The sequence below is a fragment of the Dryobates pubescens genome, unplaced genomic scaffold, assembly GCF_014839835.1.
Source record: "Dryobates pubescens isolate bDryPub1 unplaced genomic scaffold, bDryPub1.pri scaffold_78_arrow_ctg1, whole genome shotgun sequence".
NCBI classification, from domain to species: Eukaryota; Metazoa; Chordata; class Aves; order Piciformes; family Picidae; genus Dryobates; species Dryobates pubescens.
The window spans coordinates 14,321-33,996 of record NW_026530797.1 but is presented as its reverse complement, the minus strand read 5'-3'; the positions used below and the strand labels follow the sequence as shown (position 1 = coordinate 33,996).

The window sequence follows — 19,676 nt, the reverse complement described above, 5'->3', positions numbered from 1 at the left end:
GGCAGGGGGCGGGGCCGCAGCAGAGGCCTGGCCGCGGGGACCCCGGAGCCGGGGGTCAAAGGTCGCAGCCTGGTCCCGGGTCACATGACCTCATCGGGACCCCCAGCTCGGGGTCACGTGACTTGATGTGTCGTCCCCCCCCCCCCCCCCCCCGTGACCCCCACGTTCAGGGTCACGTGACCCGGCCACGACACCGCCCTCCCCCGGGACCCCACGCTCAGCGTCACGTGACCTCACCCTGACCCCTGTGACCCCACGCTCAGGGTCACATGACCCCACGGTGACCCCAAGTCCAGGGTCACGTGACCCCACCCCACCCCCTGGGCTGGAGGCCACCTCCTGCCCCTGCTGTCCTCAGCCTGACCTTGCTGTCCCCTGAGCCTGGGGGTCCCCAGGGCCCACGGCCAAGGCCTCATCCCAATCCCTGCCCTCATGTCCCAAAGCTCAAACCCACATCCCAGTCCCTGTCCCACATCCAGGCACCAAGGTCTGATCCCAGTCCCTGTCCCACACCCAGGCACCAAGGTCTGATCCCAGTCCCTGTCCCACATCCCAAGGCCAAGGTCTGATCCCAATCCCTGTCCCACATCCCAAGGCCAAGGTCTGATCCCAATCCCTGTCCCACATCCCAAGGCCAAGGTCTGATCCCAATCCCTGTCCCACATCCCATGGCCAAGGTCTGATCCCAGTCCCTGTCCCACATCCAGGCACCAAGGTCTGATCCCAGTCCCTGTCCCACACCCAGGCACCAAGGTCTGATCCCAGTCCCTGTCCCACATCCCATGGCACCAAGGTCTGATCCCAGTCCCTGTCCCACAACCAGGCACCAAGGTCTGATCCCAAGTCCCTTGTCCCACACCCAGGCACCAAGGTCTGATCCCAATCCCTGTCCCACATCCCAAGGCCAAGGTCTGATCCCAATCCCTGTCCCACATCCAGGGACCAAGGTCTGATCCCAGTCCCTGTCCCACATCCCATGGCCAAGGTCTGATCCCAGTCCCTGTCCCACATCCAGGCACCAAGGTCTGATCCCAGTCCCTGTCCCACATCCAGGCACCAAGGTCTGATCCCAGTCCCTGTCCCACACCCAGGCACCAAGGTCTGATCCCAATCCCTGTCCCACATCCCAAGGCCAAGGTCTGATCCCAGTCCCTGTCCCACATCCCAAGGCCAAGGTCTGATCCCAGTCCCTGTCCCACATCCCGAGGCACCAAGGTCTGATCCCAGTCCCTGTCCCACATCCAGGCACCAAGGTCTGATCCCAGTCCCTGTCCCACATCCAGGCACCAAGGTCTGATCCCAATCCCTGTCCCCCATCCCAGGGATCCAAGCCCTCATCCTCATCCCCCTCCCAACCCCTCCCCCAGGCTCCCAGAGACTCCTCTCTCATTTCCAGAAGGATTTAATCCATCATTCCCACATTCCCAGGGACAGGAATCACCAGAGGATGTCCCAAAACCCAACCATGGACATAAAAAACAACCAAGGGGGGAACCCAAAACCCCAAATCCGTTAAAAGCCTTCCCACAAAGCTGGGAAGTTGCTGGGAATTGTCCAAAGGAAAAAAGTTTTCCCTACCCCAATCCTAAAGCTTTACAAAAGTTGGGAATTCTATGGAGCTAGGGGGAGGCAAAACCTGGGAGCAGAAAGCAAGAGGGGAAAGGGGGAGAAGGAAAACTGTGGGGAGGAAGGGAAGGAAGGGAGCTGGAGCCTCCCCTCCCCCCCCCCCAGGCCTGCCCCAATCCCACTGGGAATGCCAGGAATGCCCTCTGGGATCTGCCACGGGGAGGGGGCTGAGTTCTTCCCCTCGATGGGGTTGGGAGAGGGAAGGGATAGGGATGGGAGGTGGGAAGCAGGGGTGGGATGTGGGATGAGGGAGGGGATGTGGGGACAGGGAGGGGATGTGGGATCAGGAGGGGATGTGGGATCAGGGGGTGGGATGTGGGATCAGGGAGGGGATGTGGGATCAGGGGGTGGGATGTGGGATGAGGGGGTGGGATGTGGGATCAGGGGGTGGGATGTGGGATCAGGGGGTGGGATGTGGGATCAGGGAGGGGATGTGGGATCAGGGAGGGGATGTGGGATCAGGGAGGGGATGTGGGATCAGGGGGTGGGATGTGGGATCAGGGGGTGGGATGTGGGATCAGGGGGTGGGATGTGGGATCAGGGAGGGGATGTGGGATCAGGGGGGGGATGTGGGATCAGGGGGGGGATGTGGGATCAGGGAGGGGATGTGGGATCAGGGGTGGGATGTGGGGACAGGGAGGGGATGTGGGATCAGGGAGGGGATGTGGGATCAGGGAGGGGATGTGGGATCAGGGGTGGGATGTGGGGACAGGGAGGGGATGTGGGATCAGGGAGGGGATGTGGGATCAGGGAGGGGATGTGGGATCAGGGGTGGGATGTGGGATCAGGGGGTGGGATGTGGGATCAGGGAGGGGATGTGGGATCAGGGAGGGGATGTGGGATCAGGGAGGGGATGTGGGATCAGGGAGGGGATGTGGGATCAGGGGGTGGGATGTGGGATCAGGGGTGGGATGTGGGATCAGGGAGGGGATGTGGATCAGGGAGGGGATGTGGGATCAGGGGGGGGGATGTGGGATCAGGGGGTGGGATGTGGGATCAGGGGTGGGATGTGGGATCAGGGAGGGGGATGTGGGATCAGGGGGTGGGATGTGGGATCAGGGGTGGGATGTGGGATCAGGGAGGGGATGTGGGATCAGGGAGGGATGTGGGATCAGGGAGGGGATGTGGGATCAGGGGGTGGGATGTGGGATCAGGGGGTGGGATGTGGGATCAGGGAGGGGATGTGGGATCAGGGGGTGGGATGTGGGATCAGGGGGGGGATGTGGGATCAGGGGGGGGATGTGGGATCAGGGGGGGGATGTGGGATCAGGGGGGGGATGTGGGATCAGGGGGGGGATGTGGGATCAGGGGGTGAGATGTGGGATCAGGGGTGAGATGTGGGATCAGGGGGGGGATGTGGGCAGTGAGGCAGAGAAGCGAACCCAGGAATCCAGTGGGATTGGGGCTGGGCTGTGGTGGGCAGGGGGTGGGGGGGGGGAAGGAAGCAGCAGAGTTTGGGGGTTTGGTGTGCTGGGAATCCAACAGGAAGGGGGGGGGAAAGAAAAGGGATTTGGGGCCAACCCTGCCAAGGAAACCTCCTGGATCCCGTGGGAATTCTGCCAGCCCAAGCTTCCTGCTCACCTACGGCGAAAGGAATCAGCAGCCCTCCCCCCCTCCCCCTCCCCTCCCCTCCCCCCCCACAGCACCTCCCAGAAGCCCCAACCCAACCTGCCTGGAATTTACAATGGAGTCCAAAGGATCCTGTACAAAATCCACAGAGTGTTCCCAGGAGCCCTCCTGGAAGTCCCTCCCTGCTCCGACCCCCCCCGGGGGTCGCCGCTGCCACAGCTCTGCTCTTTGGCTTCCCGACCCAAACCCACCCCACACAGAGGGGGGAGGGGAAGGGGCCCTTCCCCCTCCCCTTCCCCATCCCAGATCCCATGGGATCATCCTGATCCATGTAGTGCTTGTGGCTGGGGGGGGGGAGGGTTGTGTGTCCTGCCCTCCCCTCCGCTCCCCCCAGAGCCCTTGGGGAGGGAAGGAAAGCTGCAGGAGAGGGGCAGGAGGGGAGGTCCCTTCCCCCTTCCCCCTCCCTCCTCCTCCTCCAGCATTCCCAAAAGGAGGAGAAAAAGGAGAAAACCAATGAAAACCAAAGGAAAATGGGGGGGGGGAGGGGGGAGAGGGGGGTGGGGATAACAACTCAGGAACCCTGGATGTGGGGCGAAGGGGGAGCTGGGGGCTGGGCTCCTGGCTACTGAGCCTCGGCCAGGGCAGGAGGCTCGGGGGCAGGGGCAGCTTCCCCACCCCTCAGGGCATCCACTTTGGAAAAATTCATCTCCAGGATGTGCCTCTGGAGGTGCCTGACCCACTCCTCCTGGATGGAGAGGGGGCCCTGGAACTCCACCTCGCAGAACCTGGCCGGGGGGAGCAGGGAGTCAGGGGAGGAGAGAGGGAGGGAGAGGGAACAGAGCCCCAGGGAAAGGCAGCACAGAGCATCCCCGGGGCCTGGGGAGGGGGAGAGCCCAGCTGGAGCCCTGGGGATGGGGAGGGGAGGGGGAGAGTCCAGCTGGAGCCCTGGGGATGGGGAGGGGAGGTGGGGGGAGAGCCCAGCTGGAGCCCTGGGGATGGAGCTGTGATCCTATGGAGCTCCAAGGGGGTCCCTAGGGATGGGGTTGTGAGGGGGGGGAGAGTCCAGCTGGAGCCCTGGGGATGGGGAGGGGAGGGGAGAGTCCAGCTGGAGCCCTGGGGCTGGGGGCTGTGTTCCCTGGGGCTCCAAGGGGGTCCCTGGGGCTCCAAGGGGGTCCCTGGGGCTGGGGGCTGTGTTCCCTGGGGCTCCAAGGGGGTCCCTGGGGCTCCAAGGGGGTCCCTGGGGCTGGGGGCTGTGTTCCCTGGGGCTCCAAGGGGGTCTCTGGGGCTGGGGGCTGTGTTCCCTGGGGCTCCAAGGGGGTCCCTGGGGCTGGGGGCTGTGATCCCTGGGGCTCCAAGGGGGTCTCTGGGGCTGGGGGCTGTGTTCCCTGGGGCTCCAAGGGGGTCCCTGGGGCTGGGGGCTGTGATCCCTGGGGCTCCAAGGGGGTCCCTGGGCTCCAAGGGGGTCCCTGGGGCTGGGGGCTGTGATCCCTGGGGCTCCAAGGGGGTCTCTGGGGCTGGGGGCTGTGTTCCCTGGGGCTCCAAGGGGGTCTCAGGGGCTCCAAGGGGGTCTCTGGGCTGGGGGCTGTGTTCCCTGGGGCTCCAAGGGGGTCCCTGGGGCTGGGGGCTGTGTTCCCTGGGGCTCCAAGGGGGTCTCTGGGGCTGGGGGCTGTGTTCCCTGGCTGCTGCCAGCCGCGGCAGGGTCCCCCTCCCCCTCCCCTCCCCCTCCCCCCCCTCCCCTCCCCCCCAGCCCCCCCAGCCCCACCTGCACTTGAGGGTGTAGATGTTGCCCACGAACTTGACCAGGGAGGTCTGGGGGGGCCGCGGCACCAGGGCCGGCACCGGCCGCACGCGGGGGGGGGGCGGCCGCGGCTCCTCCTCCAGCTTCTGCGGGAACTCCGCCCCCGGCCCCCCCGGCTCCGGAGGCCGCCCCGGGCGCCGCTCGAACTCTGCCGGGGGGGGGGGGGGGGGGGGGGGGGGGGGGGAGGGGGAAGGAGAGAGGGAAAAGGGAAATGAGAGGAAGAAGAAGCAGAAGAGGAAAAAGGGAGAGGAGGGAAGAGAGGAAGAATAAGAGGAGGAAGAGGAGGATGGAGGGAGGAGAGGGAGGGAGGAGAGGGAGGAGGAGAGGGAGGGAGGGAGAGGGAGGGAGGAGAGAGAGGGAGGGAGGAGAGAGAGGGAGGGAGGAGGGAGAGGGAGGGAGGAGGAAGAAGAGGGAGAGGGGAGGGAGGAGTGGGAGGGGGAGGGAGAAGAGGGAAAAGAGAAATGAGAGGAAGAAGAAGCAGAAGAGGAAAAGGGAGAGGAGGGAAGAGAGGAAGAATAAGAGGAGGAAGAGGAGGACGGAGGGAGGAGAGGAGGAGGGAAGAGAGGAAGGGAGGGGAGAGGGGAACAAGAAGAGGGAACGTGGTCAGTGCCCACCGCAGGGGGGGCCCTGGCCCTGCGGGCAGAGCGCAGGGGGCAGGGGGCAGCCCCCCGGGGCGCAGGGCAGGGGCAGCCCCCGGCAGCCCTCTCCCCCACTCACTGCTGATGTTGGAGCGCTGATGCTCCTCCAGCTTCACCAGGGACAGGGGGGAGGTGATCAGCGGCCTCTCCCGCCCCGGCCCCTCCTCCTGCTCCTGCCTCCAGCAGCTTCCCCGCCTCGCCGCGCACCAGCTCCCGGGCAGCCCTTGCCCAGGAAGGCGACGCCGGCGGCGGCGGCGGCGGCGGCAGGGCGGCGGCGGCGGCGGCGGCGGCGGGCCGGGGGAAGCCCAGGGCGGCGGCGGCGGCCATGCGGCGGCCGTCGGCGTCGCGGGGGTGGGCGGCGTTGCGGAACTTCTTGGCGAAGGGCCTCCCCCCCTGGATGTAGGTGCGGTAGGCGCCGGCCTTGTGCGGCCGGTGGCGGATCCACTCGCTGAGCGTCTCGATGGGGGAGCCGTTCACGCACCACTCGGTGACGCCGAACTGCCGCAGGTGCGCCCGGGCGTGGCTGGCCAGCGCCTTGCGGTTCTCGAAGTACAGCCCGCAGAGCTCGCAGCAGGCTTCCGAGGCTGCGGGGCACAGCACACACCCGGCCCCGGCAGCGTTACCGGCGGCGGGGGGCAGGCGGGGGGAGGGGCGGGCGGCGCGAGGGGGGGGAAGGGGAGGGAGGAGGGAGGGATCGGCCCGGGGAGGGGGTAGCCGGCGTGGAAGCAGCTAGGGGGGGATTAAGTGAGGTGGTTTCACCAAGGGTGGGCTCATCCAGCCTGGGCTCATCCAGACCTGGCCTGATCTAACCCTGACCTGATCCAACCCTGACCTGATCCAGCCTGGGCTCATCCAGACCTGGCCTGACCCAACCCTGACCTGACCCAACCCTGACCTGACCCAACCCTGACCTGACCCAACCCTGACCTGACCCAACCCTGACCTGACCCAACCCTGATCTGATCCAGCCTGGGCTCATCCAGACCTGGCCTGATCTAACCCTGACCTGACCCAACCCTGACCAGATCCAGCCTGGGCTCATCCAGACCTGGGCTCATCCAACCCTGACCTGATCCAACCCTGCCCTCATCCAGCCTGGGCTCATCCAGACCTGGCCTGATCCAACCCTGACCAGATCCAGCCTGGGCTCATCCAGACCTGGCCTGATCCAACCCTGACCAGATCCAGCCTGGGCTCATCCAGACCTGGCCTGATCTAACCCTGACCTAACCCTGACCTGACCCAACCCTGACCTGACCCAACCCTGCCCTCATCCAGCCTGGGCTCATCCAGACCTGGCCTGATCTAACCCTGACCTGACCCAACCCTGACCTGATCCAGCCTGGGCTCATCCAGCCCTGGTCTGATCCAACCCTGCCCTCATCCAGCCTGGGCTCATCCAGCCCTGGTCTGATCCAACCCTGCCCTCATCCAGCCTGGGCTCATGCAGACCTGACCTGATCTAACCCTGACCTCATCCAACCCTGGCCTGATCTAACCCTGGCCTGACCCAACCCTGACCTCATCCAACCCTGACCTGATCCAGCCTGAACTCATCCAACCCTGGCCTCGTCCAACCCTGACCTCGTCCAGCCTGGGCTCATCCAGACCTGACCTAATCTAACCCTGGCCTCATCCAACCCTGACCTGATCTAACCGTGACCTGACCCAAGCCTGACCTGACCCAACCGTGACCTGATCTAACCCTGGCCTCATCCAACCCTGGCCTCATCCAACCCTGGCCTCATCCAACCCTGGCCTCATCCAACCCTGCCCCAGGCCAGGCTGCTGCTGTCCTCCTCAGCCACCTGAGCCCTGCTGCCTCCTCTCCAGCCCCCCAGGCCCTTTCCAGCAGTCCCTTTCCATCCCCTCAGCCCCAGCCTGGAGCCTCCCCAGGGTGGACAATCCCTCCCCTCCTGTCCCTCCCCTCCCCCTCGGCCGCCACGCGCCGCAGCCGAGGGCCCCCGCCAGCAGCGGGCTGTGGGTGCTCCCCTCCCCCGCCCCCGGGGTGCCCCCCAGGCGCCCCCACTCACAGGTGTGTGCTGCCTTCTCGTGCAGGGCCTTGGCCTTGAAGGGCAGCTCGCTCTGGAGGAAGGCCTTGTGCTTGGCGTCGCCGTGGGCTCCCAGCCGGTCGTCCTGCAGCGGTCGCTTGGCCGACAGCGGCGTCAGGAACCCTCCTTGGGCTTTACCAGACAGAGGTGAGAAGGAGATGCCCTCCCGGGGGCTCAGGCCGGCGCCTCCGGGCCCTGGTTTCCCCGTCCTCCCACCCAGGGTCGCCAGGGCCAGGCCCGGGAGCAGCTTGGCGGGAGGGGACTTGGGCTCCGGCCCCTCCTCCCCGGGAGCCGCGGGGGGCTCCGCGCCGGGGGCGTGAGGCTCCTTCTTGATGGCGCAAGGCTTGGCCTTCTTCTTGAGGAGCTCCCTCAGGGTGTCGATGGGGGAGCCGTTGACCGACCACTCGGTCACCCCCATCTGCCTGAGGTGGGACCTGGCGTGGCTGGACAAGCCCTTGCGGTTCTCGAAGAACTCCCCGCAGAACTCGCAGCGGATGTCCCGCACCGGCTCCGCCCGCGAGGCTGTGGGCGACAGGGCAGGGCTTGGCGAGGGCCCCGCGCGGCGGCAGCGCCTCCCTGCCCCGCGGCTCAGCGCGCCGCCCCCCGGGAGCCCGGGCCCCGAGGAGCCCGGGCCCCGAGGAGCCTGGGCCCCGAGGAGCTTGGGCCCCGAGGAGCTTGGGCCCAAGTGGCTCCAGAGATGGAGCAGAAGATGAGGAGGAACCAGGAGGAGATCACTGGAGAGCTCCCAGCCTGACCCAAAGTAGGGCCAGACCCCCATGGCCTGGGCCCCGAGGAGCTTGGTCCCCAAAGGAGCTTGGTCCCAAGTGGCTCCAGAGATGGAGCAGAAGATGAGGAGGAACCAGGAGGACATCACTGGAGAGCTCCCAGCCTGACCCAAAGTAGGAGCAGACCCCCATGGAGCTTGGGCCCCAAGGAGCTTGGTCCCAACTGAGCTCCACAACAGAGCAGAAGATGAGCTGGAACCAGGAGGAGATCACTGGAGAGCTCCCAGCCTGACCCAAAGTAGGAGCAGACCCCCATGGCCTGGGCCCCGAGGAGCTCGGGCCCCAAGGAGCTTGGTCCCAAGTGACTCTACAGATGGAGCAGAAGATGTGGTGGAACCAGAAGGAGATCACTGGAGAGCTCCCAGCCTGACCCAAAGTAGGAGCAGACCCCCATGGCCTGGGCCCCGAGGAGCTTGGTCCCCAAGGAGCTTGGTCCCAAATGGCTCCAGAGATGGAGCAAAAGATGAGCTGGAACCAGGAGGAGATCACTGGAGAGCTCCCAGCCTGACCCAAAGTAGGAGCAGACCCCCATGGAGCTTGGGCCCCAAGGAGCTTGGTCCCAAGTGACTCTACAGATGGAGCAGAAGATGAGGAGGAACCAGGAGGAGATCACTGGAGAGCTCCCAGCCTGACCCAAAGTAGGGCCAGACCCCCATGGCCTGGGCCCTGAGGAGCTCGGGCCCCGAGGAGCTTGGTCCCAAATGGCTCCAGAGATGGAGCAGAAGATGAGGAGGAACCAGAAGGAGATCACTGGAGAGCTCCCAGCCTGACCCAAAGTAGGAGCAGACCCCCATGGCCTGGGCCCCGAGGAGCTCGGTCCCAAGTGGCTCCACAGATGGAGCAGAAGATGAGGAGGAACAGGAGGAGAGCACCGAGGACAAGGCTCAGCACATCCCACAGGAGGAGCAGACCCCCACGGCCTGGTCCCCAAGGAGCTTGGGCCCCAAAGGGAGCTTGGTCCCAGCTTAGCTCCAAAGGTGAGCAAGATGTGCTGGAACCAGGAGGAGACCACTGGAGAGGTCTAAGCCCAACCCAAAGGTGCCTTGGTCCCAGCTTAGCTCCATAGATGAGCAGAAGATGTGCTGGAACCAGGAGGAGGTCACTGGAGAGGTCTAAGCCCAACCCAAAGGGAGCTTGGTCCCAGCTTAGCTCCAAAGAAGAGCAGAAGATGTGCTGGAACCAGGAGGAGACCACTGGAGAGGTCTAAGCCCAACCCAAAGGGAGCTTGGTCCCAGCTTAGCTCCACAGCAGGAGCAGAAGATGTGCTGGAACCAGGAGGAGACCACTGGAGAGGTCTAAGCCCAACCCAAAGGGAGCTTGGTCCCAGCTTAGCTCCACAGCAGGAGCAGAAGATGTGCTGGAACCAGGAGGAGACCACTGGAGAGGTCTAAGCCCAACCCAAAGGTGCCTTGGTCCCAGCTTAGCTCCATAGATGAGCAGAAGATGTGCTGGAACCAGGAGGAGGTCACTGGAGAGATCTAAGCCCAACCCAAAGGTGCCTTGGTCCCAGCTTAGCTCCACAGATGAGCAGAAGATGTGCTGGAGCCAGGAGGAGACCACTGGAGAGGTCTAAGCCCAACCCAAAGGTGGCTTGGTCCCAGCTTAGCTCCACAGATGAGCAGAAGATGTGCTGGAGCCAGGAGGAGGTCACTGAGGCCCCCCCCGCGCAGGAGCAGCCTCCCGCCCCCCGGCGCCCCCCGGCGGCCGCCCGGCCCCGCGGCACTTACAGAGGTTGAGAGGGGAGAGGTCGTCCCGCGGCGGCCAGCCCGGCTCGGCGGGGTGCGGCTCCCCGTGCAGCCCTCCTGCCATCATCTCCCTCTTGATCTCCACCCTCACGTGGTCCTGCTTGAGCTTCTTCTGCAGGGAGGGGGGAGGGGAGAGGCCGGGGAACATCTTCCTGGCGGTGGGAGGGGGCGGGGAGGAGGTAGGAGACTGCCCCAGGGGGCTGCCGCCGCCGCCGGCCGCCGGCACCTTCTTGGCGACGCTCTGCAGGTGAAGCTCTCCGGCGGCCCCGCGAGGGTCCAGCGCCCCCAGGCCGGCCAGCAGGGTCTTGGCCACGGCCTTGTGGGGGTGGGGGCCGGGGCGGGGCGGGGGCCGGCGCTTGAGGATCTCGCGCAGGGTGTCGATGGGGGAGCCGTTGACGTACCACTCGGTGACGCCCATCTGGCGCAGGTGGGAGCGGGCGTGGCTCGACAGCCCCTTGCGGTTCTCGAAGAACTCCCCGCAGAACTCGCAGCGGATGTCCCGCGCCGGCTCCGCCCCCGCCGCTGCCGGGGGGACAGCGTCACCGGGGGTGGGCGGGGACCCCCAGGATCAGCCACACCCAGCCACCGCCCACCCGCCGCTGCCACGGGGACAGTGTCACCGGGGGTGGGCGGGGACCCCACCGGGGAGACACGCCCGGCCACCGCCCACCCGCCACTGCCACGGGGACAGCGTCACCGGGGGTGGGCGGGGACCCAGGATCAGCCCCACCCAGCCACCACCCACCCACCGCCCACCCGCCGCTGCCACGGGGACAGCGTCACCGGGGGTGGGCGGGGACCCCAGGATCAGCCACACCCAGCCACCGCCCACCCACCGCTGCCACGGGGACAGCGTCACCGGGGGTGGGCGGGGACCCCAGGATCAGCCACACCCAGCCACCGCCCACCCGCCGCTGCCACGGGGACAGCGTCATGGGGGGGCGGGGACCCCCACCGGGGAGACACGCCCAGCCACCGCCCACCCGCCGCTGCCACGGGGGGACAGCATCACCGGGGGTGGGCAGGGACCCCACTGGGGAGACACACCCAGCCACCACCCGCTGCTGCCTCAGGGACAGTGTCACGGGTGGGTAGGGACCCCCACCGGGGAGACACGCCCAGCCACCGCCCACCCACCGCTGCCACGGGGACAGCGTCACTGGGGGGTGGGCGGGGACCCCCAGGATCAGCCACACCCAGCCACCACCCACCCACCGCTGCCACGGAGACAGCGTCACCGGGGGTGGGCGGGGACCCCCAGGATCAGCCACACCCAGCCTCCCACCCACCCGCCGCTGCCACGGGGACAGCATCATGGGTGGGTAGGGACCCCCAGGATCAGCCACACCCAGCCTCCCACCCAGCTGCCACAGGGACACCATCCCGGGTGGGTAGGGACCCCCACCGGGGAGACACGCCCAGCCACCCACCCACCCACTGCTGCCACAGGGACAGCGTCACCCATGGGTGCAGACACCCACCAGGGAGCCACACCCAGCCTCCCACCCGCTGCTGCCACAGGGACACCGTCATGGAGGGGCAGAGACCCCCAAGGGTGAGCCAGACCTAACCTCCCACCCACTGCTGCCACAGGGACACCATCCCGGGGGGGGCAGGAGCCCCCAGGGGCAGCCAGGCTCAACCTCCCCCTAGAGCCTCATCCAACCAAGGCCTTCAGTATCTCAGAGGGCTGGAAGGGAGCTCTGGAGGTGGAATCAGGGAAGGGGTTGGGCTGGAAGGGAGCTCTGGAGGTGGACTCCAGAAAGGGGTTGGGCTGGAAGGGAGCTCTGGAGATGGACTCCTGGGAGGGGTTGGGCTGGAAGGGACCTCTGGAGGTGGACTCCTGGAAGGGGTTGGGCTGGAAGGGAGCTCTGGAGGTGGACTCCAGAAAGGGGTTGGGCTGGAAGGGAGCTCTGGAGAGGGACTCCAGGAAGGGGTTGGGCTGGAAGGGAGCTCTGGAGGTGGACTCCTGGAAGGGAGCTCTGGAGGTGGACTCCTGGAAGGGGTTGGGCTGGAAGGGAGCTCTGGAGGTGGACTCCAGAAAGGGGTTGGGCTGGAAGGGAGCTCTGGAGAGGGACTCCAGGAAGGGGTTGGGCTGGAAGGGAGCTCTGGAGGTGGAATCAGGGAAGGGGTTGGGCTGGAAGGGAGCTCTGGAGGTGGACTCCTGGAAGGGGTTGGGCTGGAAGGGAGCTCTGGAGAGGGACTCCAGGAAGGGGTTGGGCTGGAAGGGAGCTCTGGAGGTGGACTCCAGGAAGGGGTTGGGCTGGAAGGGAGCTTCAAGCCCACCCAGCTGACTCTCTGAGTGAGGAAGGCTCTTCCAACACCCAACCTAAAGCTCTCCTGGTGCACCCTGAGGTCCTTCCCTCTCCCCTGCTACCAGCTGACACTCAGGAGCAGACACCAACCCCCGCCAGGAGCAGACACCAACCCCCCCCAGGGGCAGACACCAACCCCCCCCTCCCCCCCCCAGCAGGGAGGCCGAGGTCGACTCACTGAGGTTGAGAGGTCCTTCGTCGTCCACCGGCGGCCACTGGGCGCCGGGGGAGCCCTGCAGGGGGCTGAGGGCCAGCTTGGAGCTCTTCTCCTCCAGGCCCTTGGGCGGGGGGGAGCCCGAGAGCGCCGCCATCTTCTTCAGCAGGGGGGAGCCAGGCTGGGAGAGGCCCTTGGAGAAGCCCGGGGGGGACTTGATGGCCTTGTTGACCGCTCCCTCCGGCCGCTCGCCGGCCTTGCCCAGCCCCAGCAGCCCGGCGGGGCGCGGCGAGGCCTCCTTGGGGGACGAGGAGGAGGAGGAGGAGGAAGGCTTCTTGGCCAGCAGGGGCAGCAGGGCGGCGGCCTCGGGCTTGCCCTTCTGCTTCACCAGCTCGTAGAGCAGGTCGATGGGGGCGCCGCTGCTCTCCGACTCCGCCACCCCCAGCTGCCGCAGGTGCGACCTGGCGTGGCTGGACAGCCCCTTGCGCGTCTCGAAGCAGGCGCCGCACACCTCGCAGGTCGTCAGGCTCTGGGCTGCGGGGGGCGGGCAGGGGGCAGGCTCAGCCTGGGCAGGCAGGGGGCAGGCAGGGGGCAGGCAGGGGGCAGGCTCAGCCTGGGCAGGCAGGGGGCAGGCAGGGGGCAGGCAGGGGGCAGGCTCGGCCGGGCAGGCAGGGGGCAGGCAGGGGGCAGGCTCGGCCGGGGCAGGCAGGGGGCAGGCAGGGGGCCGGCTGGGGGCAGGCTCAGCCTGGGCAGGCAGGGGGCAGGCTCAGCCTGGGCAGGCCCGGCCTGGGCAGGCAGGGGGCAGGCTCAGCCTGGGCAGGCAGGGGGCAGGCTCAGCCTGGGCAGGCTCAGCCTGGGCAGGCAGGGGGCAGGCTCAGCCTGGGCAGGCAGGGGGCAGGCTCGGCCTGGGTAGGCTCAGCCTGGGCAGGCAGGGGGCAGGCTCAGCCTGGGCAGGCTCAGCCTGGGCAGGCAGGGGGCAGGCTCAGCCTGGGCAGGCAGGGGGCAGGCTCAGCCTGGGCAGGCAGGGGGCAGGCCCGGCCTGGGCAGGCTCAGCCTGGGCAGGCTCGGCGGGAGGCCGGGCAGCGGGCCCCGGCGCGGCCCCGGCGGCAGACAGCAGCCGGGGGGCACTGAGGGGGAGGAGGAGGGGAGCAGGGAGCTGGGAGCTGGGAATGACCCCAGGCTGCTCCCAGCCTCCAACCTGGCCTTAGCACCTCTAGAGCAGAGGCCATCACCCAGAGAGCTCCTGGAGGAGTCCAGAGGAGGCCACAGGAATGAGCAGGGAGCTGGGAATGGCCCCAGCCTGCTCCCAGCCTCAACACCTCTAGAGCAGAGGCCATCACCCAGAGAGCCTCTCTGAGGAGGCCACAGAGGAGAGCAGGGAGCTGGGGAACGACCCCAGCTTGCTCCCAGCCTGGCCTCAACAGGGGACAGCAGCCAGAGAGCTCCTGGAGGAGCCCAGAGGAGGCCACAGGGATGAGCAGGGAGCTGGGGAACGACCCCAGCTTGCTCCAACCTGGTTCTAACCAGGGGAGGAGAAGCTGCTGTCCCACCCAAGGAGGCTCTCAGAGGGCCCTGGGGGGGCTCCAGGGCAGCAGCAGCTCAGGTCCCACCCAAGGAAGCTCTCCAGGGGGTCCTGGGGGGGCTCCAGGGCAGGGCCTGGGGCAGATACTCACTTTTGGGGTCCTGAGGCTCTGCTTTGCTGCCTGGGGGCTCAGGAGCAGAGAGTTTGGTCCCTAGCCTGGGGGGGGGCTGCTCCAGCTGCCCGCTGGGGAGGCTCTTCTTGGGGAGAGGGGGAGGGGAGCCGACCTCCATGGCCACCAGCTCTTCATCCTCTGGAGCCAGCACTGCCAGGAGAAGGAGACCAAGGGCAGCCAGTGAGACCACAGCCATGGGGGGAGACCACAGCCATGGGGGGAGACCACAGCCAGGGAGACCACAGCCAGGGAGACCACAGCCAGGGAGACCACAGCCAGGGAGACCACAGCCAGGGAGACCACCAGCCAGGGGGGGGTCAGGGATGGGGACAGCTCCTGGCTGGGGATAGGGCTGGGGGGGGGGGGGTCAGGGCTGGGGTCAGGGCTGGGGGGGGTCAGGGCTGGGGGCAGGCTGGGCCTGGCCTCCCCGCCCTGCGGGGGGGGTCCGCGGCCGGCAGCCCCTCCCGGGGGCTTTCCCTTCCCACCCCGGGGCGGTGCCAGGGGCATCCCCCCTCCCCACTCCGGATCGTGTCCGTGGCTCCCCCCCAGCCCCCTCCCCATGCAGGGCGGTGGGGAGAAGAAGATAAATCGCAAACCCACGCCCCCCAACCCCCCCAGGGCTCTGCCGGGGGGACAAAGCCAGGCCCGGGGGGGCCTGCCGGGGGGACAAAGCCAGGCCCGGGGGGGCCCTGCCGGGGGGACAAAGCCAGGCCCGGGGGGGCCCTGCCGGGGGGACAAAGCCAGGCCCGGGGGGGCCCAGCCGGGGGGGCTCTGCCGAGGACAAAGCCAGGCCCGGGGGGACAAAGCCAGGCCCGGGGGGACAAAGCCAGGCGCGGGGTACGGACAAAGGAGGGCGGCGGCTCGGCCACCCAGACCTCCACCAGGCCTTTCCCTGCCCCCTTCCCCCTCCGGATCGCGGCCCCGGAACCGGCGGCGGCCGCGGGTCGCCCCCACGGCTGCGGCGGGGGGGGGAAGGATGAGGAAGAGGAGGAGGAGAAGGAGGAGGAGGGGATGGAAATGGGGGGGGGGGGAGGGGGGCGGCCCGCGGGTGGGCCCCGGGCGCTGCGTGAGGGGCGGGAGGCGAAGGGGGGGGGGGGGGGAGGAAAGGGATCCCGGGGCGGGGGTGTGAGGGGGGGCGGGGGGCGCTCACCCGGCTCGGGCGGCGCCTCGGGCTCGGGCTCGCCGTCGCCGCCCCGCTCGCGGTCGCGGGGCCGCGGCGCCGGCGCCGCCGCCTTGGCGGCTTTGGGCGGCGCGGAGGTGGAGGCAGCCATCTTGGCTCCGGCGCACGCGGGGCGGCCGCCAGGGCGCGGCGGCGAGCGCCGAGCGCGCGAGCGCCGCGCGGCCCCCCCCCGCCCCGCGCGCCGCGCCCCGCGCAGCCGAGCGCCGAGACCGCGAGCGGCGGCAGGGAGGGAGAGGCCAGCGGCCAGGGGAGGGCAGCCGAGCGCCGAGACAGCGAGCGGCGGCCACAAGGGAGGAGGCGCCGAGCGCCGAGCGGGTCGAGCGGAAGGCGGCGAGCGGAGGAGGCTGCGGCGGGGCCGGGCCCCGGGGGTCGCACCCCCGCCCACCCCCACCCTTCCCCACCCCAACCCCCGAGTGCGGTGTGTCCTGAGCCCCCCGGGCTCGGCTCTTGGCCCTCGGGTACAGGACAAGGCCTGGGCCTGGCCTCGGGGTCCCCCCATGGACCCCTTCAGGCCCCAGCCCCACAACACCCCAGGGGGCTGGGCTCGGGGTCCCCCCTGGACCTCCTCAAACCCCCAGCCCCACAGGACCCCAAGGGTCCCCCCATAGACCCCCTCACGCCCCCAGCCCCATGGGGCTCCTCTGGCCCCACAGCACCCCAGGGGTCCCCCCATGGACCCCCTCATGCCCCAGCCCCACAGGACCCCAGGGGTCTGGGCTTGGGGTCCCCCCATGGACCCCCTCATGCCCCCAGCTCAGCCCCATGGGGGTCCTCTGGCCCCACAGCACCCCAGGGGTCCCCCCATGGACCCCCTCATGCCCCAGCCCCACAGGACCCCAGGGGTCTGGGCTTGGGGTCCCCCCATGGACCCCTTCACGCCCCCAGCCCAGCCCCATCCTCCTCCTCCTCAGCTCCCTTGGGGAGGAAGAGCAGAGAGCCCTCCAAGCCCTCCCTGCTCTCTGCAGCTCCCTGCCAGGACCTTGGGTGACCTCTGAGGGTCTCCCCCTGAGGGCTGGCAGCAGGGGGGGAGCAGCCTGGAGCTGCCCCCAGGGCAGGCTGAGCTCCCTGCAGGGCTGTGCCAGGCTGCCCAGGGGCAGTGGTGGAGCCCCCAGCCCTGGGAGGGGTCTCCAAGCCCTGGAGCTGTGGGGCTGGAGGCCACCTGGGCTTCAAGAAGAGGCCCAAACCCTCTTGGCCTCCATCCCCCCAGGGTTGTTTGCTCAGCTGCCTGCTCCCAGCCAGGGCTGGCCAAGGGTTAACCAAACAGCAGCAACCTCCTCAAGGTCCTCCCCAGGCTGGCTGGGAAAGAAGCTGCAGCTCAGAGCCTCCCCAAGGGCCTCAGCAGGGCTGGAAGCAAACCCAGGAGAGCTCCAAGGCCTCCCCCAGAGGTTCTGGGAGGGCCTCCCAGAGGCTGCAGGTTGGGAGCCCAAAAGCCTCCCCTGAGGGCTGGCTGCAAGCTGCTGCCTCCTGGGCCTGCCCTGCTGCCCCCCAGCAGCTTCCTGGCTCAGGGAGCTTGGAGCTTCCTCAGCTGCTCCTGGAGGAACCACAGAGCTCAGGCCCAGCCTGGAGGGGGTGGGAAGGGACCCCTGGGGCTGCCCCACTGCCACCCCCCTGCTCCTCCAGGGTGCCCCCAGGAGCCCCAGGGGGCAGCTGCCCCCCCCCCAGCAGGAGGCTCCACGACCCCTCCCTGAGGCCTCTGCAGCCTCCAAGCCAAGAGCTTGCTCCTGCTGGCACCTCCTGGGCTGCCCCTTGCTGCCCCCTGGGCACAGCCCAGCCCCAGCCTCCTGCCCTCCCCCCTCCAGCTCTGGCCCCCAGGCAGGAGCTGCCCTCTGGGGCTGCTCTCCTGCAGGCCCCACAGCCCCAGCAGCCCCCAGAGAGCTGCCCTCAGCATCTCCTCAAGCTCTGCTGCCCCTTGGCCCAGCAGCTCCTGGCCTCTGCCCCTGGGCAGCCCACAGCTGGCCCCAGCTCTGGGGCTGTGGCCTGGCTGGGGCAGAGCAGAGGGGCAGCAGCAGCTCCCTCTGGGCCCTGCTGCCCACACTCTTCCTCCTGCCCCCCAGCACAGCCCCCTGGGGACCTCCTGGGCCCCCCTGGCTGTCCCCCAGCACTGCCAGGGGCTCCTTCCCAGCAGGGCCAGGAGCCTGCCCTTGGCCTGGCTGCCCCTCAGGAGCTTCCTCTGCCCTGCTCTCCAGCCTGGCCACCTCCTGCTGACCTCCATCTGGGTTTCCACACCAGGTTGAACCCAACCCAACCCCAAGCTCAGCTCCAGAGCCTTTTCCTAGGTCCCTTCCCCACCCTGCTGTCTCCCACCAGCAGCTGAAGGCAACCTGAGCTGGAGGCCACCAAAGGAGCTGGAGATGTTCCCAGCCCTGAGCCAAGAGCAGAAGCCAGGCAGAGCCTTGGCTGAGGTCACCTGAGCCCAGCAGCCAGCTCACATTTCCAGGCCTGACCTATTTTCTGTCCCCAGCCTCCAGCCTGGGGCCAGCTGAGCCCAGCTCAGCAGCAGGAAGGAGCTGCCTCGACCTCCCCTGCCATCAGCTGCCCACACTCTGCCCTCTCCCCACCCCCAGCCCCTCCAACCAGCTTCTGCCACCCCAAGGAGAGCCTCAAAGCTGCCAGGAGGGAGGAGGAGGCTTCCCCAGCACCACCTCCACCCAGCACCCCCAGGGGGTTGCTGCTCCTCACCCCTTGGGCAGAAGCTGCTCTGAGGCCCTCCAGGGGCTGCCCCAAGCACCCCCAGGGGGTTTCCAGTCCTGGCAGAGCCCCAGGCTGGGAAGGCTTTGGGGCCAGCTTGGCCTTTCTGTGGAGCCTTGCACCAGGAGCTGCCTGGGATGGGATCTGCCCTGGGGCAGAGTTTGGAGCTGCAGTGCTGGAGGGGAACCAGCTCCCAATCCCAGCCTGGAAGGGAGCTCTGGAGCTGCTCCACAGCATCTGGAGGGGAACCAGCTCCCAATCCCAGCCTGGAAGGGAGCTCTGGAGCTGCTCCACAGCATCTGGAGGGGAACCAGCTCCCAATCCCAGCCTGGAAGGGTGCTCTGGAGCTGCTCCACAGCATCTGGAGGGGAACCAGCTCCCAATCCCAGCCTGGAAGGGAGCTCTGGAGCTGCTCCACAGCATCTGGAGGGGAACCAGCTCCCAATCCCAAGCCTCCCAGACCCCAATCCACTTGGGGAGGACCTTCTGCCCCTCCCCATGGCAGCCTGACACAGAGGCCAAGCAGCTGAGAGGTGACCACAGCTCCCTGGGCCACGGCTGTGGGGCTGAGCCCCTCCAGGCCTGGACTGGTTCCACCAAGCAGTGCTTGGAGAAGACCTTCAGGGTGATGGAGTCCAACCACTGCCTAACCCTGCCAGGGCCACCAGGCACCACTGGTGCCCTCTGCTTCCCTCCAGCCATGCTCTGCCCCAGGGCTTGGAAAGCTTTAGAGCTTTCCACCATGGGAAGCTTGCTCCTGGACAGGGCAGAATCCAAAGGTCCAAAGCCCAAAGGTCCAAGACAAACCCAAAGGTCCAAAGACCAAACTCAAAGGCCCAAAGCCAAAGGCCCCAAGCTAACCCAAAGGTCAAATAACCTAACTCAAAGGTCCAAAGCCCAAACCCAAAGGCCCAAAGCCAACCCCAAAAGTCCAAAGCTCAAAGGTCCAAGGTCCAAAGGCCAAAAGGTCCAAAGCCCAAACTCAAAGGTCCAAAGATCAAAGATCCAAAGCCTAAACCCAAGGCCCAAGACAAACCCAAAGGTCCAAAGCCAAACCCAAAGGTCCAACCCCAAAGGGTCCAAAGCCCAACCCCAAAGGGTCCAAAGGCCAAAGGTCCAAGGTCCAAAGGCCAAAGGTCCAAGGTCCAAACCCAAAGGTCCAAAGCCCAAAGGGTCCAAAGCCCAAACCCAAAGGGTCCAAAGCCCAAACCCAAAGGGTCCAAAGGCCAAAGGTCCAAGGTCCAAACCCAAAGGTCCAAAGCCCAAACCCAAAGGTCCAAAGCCCAAACCCAAAGGTCCAGAGCCCAAAGATCCAAGGTCTAAAGACCTAAAGGTCCAAAGCCTAAACCCAAGACAAACCCAAAGGTCCAAACCCAAAGGGTCCAAAGCCCAAACCCAGAGGTCCAAAGCCCAAAGGGTCCAAAGCCCAAACC

General features: G+C 67.6%; 1 protein-coding gene across 1 annotated transcript in view; it reads right to left on the bottom strand.

Annotated features, from left to right (window-relative positions):
* Positions 1-3,786: 3,786 nt before the first annotated feature.
* LOC128899837 (protein Wiz-like) overlaps positions 3,787-19,676 on the bottom strand; it is a 16,700-nt gene continuing 810 nt past the window's right edge. The window contains exons 2-10 of the mRNA XM_054179546.1: positions 14,355-14,525; positions 12,706-13,215; positions 10,195-10,734; positions 7,665-8,204; positions 5,969-6,215; positions 5,843-5,906; positions 5,711-5,798; positions 4,958-5,141; positions 3,787-3,980 (exon numbers count right to left, since the gene is read on the bottom strand). Of these exons, the coding sequence (XP_054035521.1) occupies positions 3,818-3,980; positions 4,958-5,141; positions 5,711-5,798; positions 5,843-5,906; positions 5,969-6,215; positions 7,665-8,204; positions 10,195-10,734; positions 12,706-13,215; positions 14,355-14,525 (2,507 nt within the window). The 3' untranslated portion in view covers positions 3,787-3,817. The remainder of the gene's footprint in view (positions 3,981-4,957; positions 5,142-5,710; positions 5,799-5,842; positions 5,907-5,968; positions 6,216-7,664; positions 8,205-10,194; positions 10,735-12,705; positions 13,216-14,354; positions 14,526-19,676) is intronic.